At 37.5% G+C, this 5486-nt stretch overlaps 1 protein-coding gene across 1 annotated transcript; it reads right to left on the bottom strand.

Moving 5' to 3' along the window:
- Nucleotides 1-123: 123 nt before the first annotated feature.
- On the bottom strand, nt 124-5257 carry gosr2 (golgi SNAP receptor complex member 2). Its single transcript, XM_020934585.2, has 6 exons — nt 5090-5257; nt 4826-4890; nt 3777-3885; nt 3125-3257; nt 2130-2270; nt 124-940 (listed from the first exon to the last, which is right to left on the bottom strand). Exons 1-6 carry the CDS (start codon nt 5116-5118, stop codon nt 779-781), a joined length of 639 nt encoding a protein of 212 aa, XP_020790244.1. The 5' UTR covers nt 5119-5257; the 3' UTR covers nt 124-778.
- Between the last annotated feature and the right edge of the window lie 229 nt (nt 5258-5486).

Here is a 5486-nt window from a genome sequence, read left to right as displayed (position 1 = left end):
GTAGTGTCCTTTTTTCTCTGAACACTAGATGGTGTCCTTGTTTTGTACACGTTAGAGACATGGTTTTATTTTACTGTCTATATACGGTTAACCCTTTCATCAAACACATGCTGAACAAAAGAAAAATAATAGAGATTTTTTATTATGAATTTAGTCAGTCACACAGTGGTACTAAACAGTATGAAGGTAGTAAAGAGACTGAGTGTAGATGAAGTTTGAAAAATGCATGAAGTAGAATGCTTTTATAATGAAATAGTTTAAAATATCTACAGTCCCGGTGAGTGTACAGTAGCGGCCCATCATGGCACATGAGTCTCCAAGCTGTGTTTCTCTGATAATCATCAAATACCTAACAGAATAGAAATGCACAATTTATTGAATTTAAATATTCTGTTTGCCAAACTCTACCTTTGAAATATAGTAAACATTTTGTATACATTTAAAAGAAATTTAAGTGCAGAATTAGAAAAGTAAATAAGATAAACTGTGTTTGAGAAGGCAGAATGACATTAACACTGATAAAATCATAAAGCTGTTTTCATCATAAGTGGTCTTAGAAAATCCTGCGTATATGGCAGTGAATTCCTGTGGGTTTAAATATTAGATATTAAGATCGATGAATCTTGTGGCTGAAGTATGTTACACAAAAACTGCAATGGTGTTTAGGCAACTACTCATTTTTTTTTTTTTTACCTTTGTGCCACTATTCATATTAATCAGGGATGACAAAAATACAAAGTCCACGATATATTTCCGCTCTTATCCAGTAGGGGGTGGGTCAGCCGAGGTATCTGATCACTAAAAACATAAAGACGCAGGTCGCCAGCATCCCTCCAATCATGATGAACTTATCTTGGGTAGCTCTCCGCTCTATTAGCCTCATCACTGTGTTAGAAAGCCCCAGCATGTTTGCCACATCCAACATTTTCTTATGAGTTCCCTGCACACAAAAATAAAATCTTGATTGTTCAAACAGTAATTAGCAAGATGCAAAGATTACAAGACCAGTCACTACAAACAAATACATGTTGAAGCTGCACTAATTGGTATAGACTAAAGATCAACAGGGGCACTGACACGACACTTCGTCAGAGGGTTTTTGATGGTAAGACACACCCAGATAAGAGGAGGCCTGAAGAATGCCCACTCTGGAAACAAAGCCTCAAGTCTAGTTAAAGGTCCTATATTATACAAAATGGATTCTTGTGAGCTTTAAGCCATGATATAATGTTCTTATCTTCTCGAAAACATACCTGGAGTTGTGTATTGTTTCATTCACATTTATTATTAGTCTTCTACTTGTACATCTCTAAAGCTCAAAATGCTCTGTTCCAACTTGTGATGTCATGAAGCAGTAGTTTTCAAGTTAACAGCTACATTTTACCCTTTTTCAGTAGAAATGGGCAATTCCAGGGCTGAAAGTGTCTGGAGTTCAAAACACAGTAGAGCGCTTCCTGTATTACCACATCACATCACAAGGTGGAACAGAGTGTTTTCAGTTAAGAGAAAAACTCAGCAGCAACTAAATATGCAGGATCTGTGTGTGAATAAAACAAAACACAACTTGGGTATGTTTGTGAGGAAGAAACAACATATGAGCAATAACAATAAGACTGATTTTAGTAACCAGGTCAGAAAAGACGGTTACTATTTCATATTAAAAGTGCACTGTGTAACTTTTCTGGTGGAGGGTTTGCCAGCTCCTTGTCTCCTTGGTGATGTTACTGTATTCCCTTCAGTATTTTACAGTATGGAAATAAACTTGGTTATCACAAAGGCGACAAGTTAATGGTCAGATCTATGAAGACACAAGCCTGCATATAGTAAGAGTTAATTTTTTAAAGGTATTTTTGAGCTATAAAACACCTGTAATTGAACAAATGCAAGGCAGATATGTTTAATGCCCTACTGTGGAACATTCTGTGTAAAGAAATAATATCTCCATGGAGACAAACAAGAAGCACACCCTCCAGCTTACAAGTTACATAGTGCACCTTTAAGAAAATTATCTTCCTTTTTTAACAGTGCAGTTTCTTGAGGCAATCTTCTTTACTTGTCCACGTTCTGGGTCTGCCTCAACCTAGATTGAGCCCACTTGTGGATTGATTATCTGTGAAAACATGACAAACCTTGAGTGTGCCCCTCTGATCTCTCAGTCCATTGAGGATGCTGCTGCCGCTGCCCAACAGGTCATCCATGCCTCTGTGTGCGTTGTGCAAACTCGAGTTTAACTGTAGAGTCTCATCTATGGGTATGGAAGTATCAGCATCCTGATAAACAGAAATTACACTGTGTTAAAGGTTGTATATGTTTGTGGAAAATAAAAACTACAGTTGACTTCAGATAATCTTCACAATACAACAGAACACTATGTTGATATTTAAACAGGTTCAGTATACAGTTTATATGACCTATATTATGCAAAATGGATTTTTTGTAAGCTTTAAGCCATGTTATAATGTAGTTATAAAAACATACCGGACGTTGTGTTTTGTTTCATTCACACATGCTTAAGTAACACTTTATTATTAGTCTCCGAAGTTCAAAATGCTCTGTACCTTGTGATGTCAAGAAGCAGTTTTTAAGAGCTACCTTTTACCTTTAGCTCAGTGGAGACTGGCAATTCCAGGGCTGAAATCCTCCACATGATTCTAGAGAAGGTGTTTGGAGTTTAAAAACACAGTGGAGCACTTCCTGTTTTGCCACATGACATCACAAGGTGGAACAGAGTGTTTTCAGTTTGAGAGAATAACTATATATGCAGGGTTTGTGAGTTAAACATGGGCGAATGAAACAAAACACAACTCCACATATGTTTTTGATGAGGACATAGTTCATAGTTCAGAAAAAAAGGCCTTTAACTGAGATGATGCCTTTGGAGAAATCTATATACATATTCCTTAGATACCTCTAAAAGAGCTATACAACATGAATCATGATCAAATAAAAACAATGTTGAAAATTGTGAGTTTTTGGGCATTTTAGAACATTTTGTGTATTTTCCTATCAGATATTGTAAAATAAATCACATATAATCTTTATACAGTAATGTCGCCCCCTATAGACTAAAACAATAACGAGTTGATGGTCATAATATTGTGCCTGTTTGATGTATTAAACTTGCATTGGTTGTGAAGGTTCGGCTCATCAGCTCCTCTCTCTCTCGCTCTTGGGCTTCTTTGGTGTATCGTCTGTGTTGGAAATTTTGCAAAGCAGTTCGAAGATGCTGAGTGTCATATTTAAGCTGGTCCACTCGTCTGGAGGAAGCACAGAAAGTTATTTAGTTATGACGTTTGTAATACTTTATATGATCTAAAACTTTTGATTAGATCATTTTATAACTTTCAGACTTTGCCTGTAGCATTTAATCACATAAAGTATTCTAATAACACATTTTTCCCTGTAAATCTTGCCTATTCTGAAAATCAGCTAGGATCAGAGAGGAGAGTCGTGGGATGGGGTGCACTCTGTCCCCTAGGGCCTGTTTACCCAACTCAAAATGAATCTTTGCCCAATGCTACAGGAATGCTGGTGATGATGGGAGACTGCGAGGATATGTTTTCATAGATCCATGTCGCCACAGGCCAGGACGGGACTGTCTGTCTGTCTCATCCCATACACCCCTCCTTCCCAACCCTCTTCCCCCTCCCCTCCCTCCCTCCCTGTGCCCTCCTCCCCCTCCCTCCCCCATGTCATTATGAGATATATGGCTTCCCCTCGGTACTGCCAACTCTGGGGCTTTTTGCTCACCACCAATTGATTTAATCCCAACTTACAATTTAGCGTTCTGCCGGCGGTTTGGTGGCTCTTTGCTGGCGAGGATCTCAAGACGTTCTAACTGATTGAAGATCTGCTCGATTCTTCCAAACAGCTCATTTTCTAATACTAAAAATAGAAAATAAAAATTGATTTATGACTGTAATTATCTTTTTTTTTTTTTTATTCTTCAGTAAAGTGTAATTTGTTTAATTGGATTTGATTTGATTTTATGTTCTGTAATTATTGAATAATGGAGAATAGAAGCCAATAAGTGAGGCAATAGTCTTAAATTGTTTATAGCTATTTATACTTTTATAGCAAATAAATCAATTCGACACTGACTTATCAACAGATAAGATGTAGCAGATATAAGTCCACCAGGTGTTTTTTATTTATTTCTGTTGCCCAGTAATTACAGATATATTACCCACAAAGAACACTAAAACATAGGGACTTTGACTGTGTGATGACGTCGTGTCAAAACTTTTGATTTATACTTTGAAGTTTGAACTATACTTTGATTGTGTATTTTTCCACCTTCTACAAGTTATAACAGCCACTCATACAATTAATAGTTATAATACCTCTTTGCATTACTAAATAAAAAGTAAATATTTCTTTTGTGTTTTGTCATCTGCACACAACAATGGTGGTCATATGGTGGTCTTCTGAATCATTCCATTAGTGTTTCATTACTCCCAGATACTTCCCTTTACCCTAAACTTTTGATGTCATGCTTTGAGAAGACATGGGGTGTGTCTGTTGCCTGGCTCCCACCCATATACTGTATACAGTCTATGCTCCCACCATTATCTAAAAAGAAGCCCTCCCAAGCATCTGTCACTGCACCCACCCAGCTGCTTCCTGCCCTGGCACCAGCATGGCACCACCAGCCACAAAAACAACCACCCAGGGCCAATGTGCCAACTGTCAATCCACCATCACAGTCAGCAAATAAAACAGGCACCAAGAATGAATCATAGTACAGTTTCCTCTTAATAATTGGATAGAGTGAAGTGATAGAAGTGACACACAATAATGAATGGGTTATTTTATAGTTACTCACAGTGCACTGACTGTCGGTCTGTTCTCTCCAGGTTTCCCATCAGTGACTGGACCTCCTGAATTTGTCTGATCAAAAATGAATAAATAAGGACTACATTAACATCGGACAACTCTTTAAACACATGTGTTATTACTGAACGAATAGAAGAAGATGTGTTATTATTGAAAAAGTAACTGGCCCATATGCTGTTTTTTCATCTGTTTCTTGCTTACAGGTAGAACAGCTGCTCTGAGTAAACGGCTGGGAAAAAGGCAACAAACTCACTTATTGGTTTGGTGATAAAGCGTCTCCATGTCTCGATATCGTGCGTTGTGTCGTGTAGTTTGTGATTTATAACTTTATTTCCCAGGGCAGTTCAGATCGTACAGGTAACTTAGCCGAGTTAGCTGTTCGGCTAACACAGGGCAGTGAACACGTCATCAGCTGTGTACGGAAGTCGTAAACCGGAAGTGCTGCGTCAACGGAGATTTGAAAAAATAAGAGGGTCTACTCTGCTTCTATTGACAAACGCAAACTAAACTTTTATTTTTCGGGATATCTAATTATCTATATGAGCATATAAATATATATTATAATATATTATTGATACACATTAGTCATTAAAAGTGTTACTTTGTGGCTTTTTTAAACGACAATAGACGATCTTGTTTGATTCTTTTCT

This window comes from Boleophthalmus pectinirostris, unplaced genomic scaffold (assembly GCF_026225935.1).
Source record: "Boleophthalmus pectinirostris isolate CB_2022bp ecotype Guang Dong unplaced genomic scaffold, ASM2622593v1 HiC_scaffold_17, whole genome shotgun sequence".
Taxonomy (NCBI): Eukaryota; Metazoa; Chordata; class Actinopteri; order Gobiiformes; family Gobiidae; genus Boleophthalmus; species Boleophthalmus pectinirostris.
The sequence above is the reverse complement of the archived record's forward strand: the minus strand, read 5'-3'. Positions and strand labels throughout refer to the sequence as shown.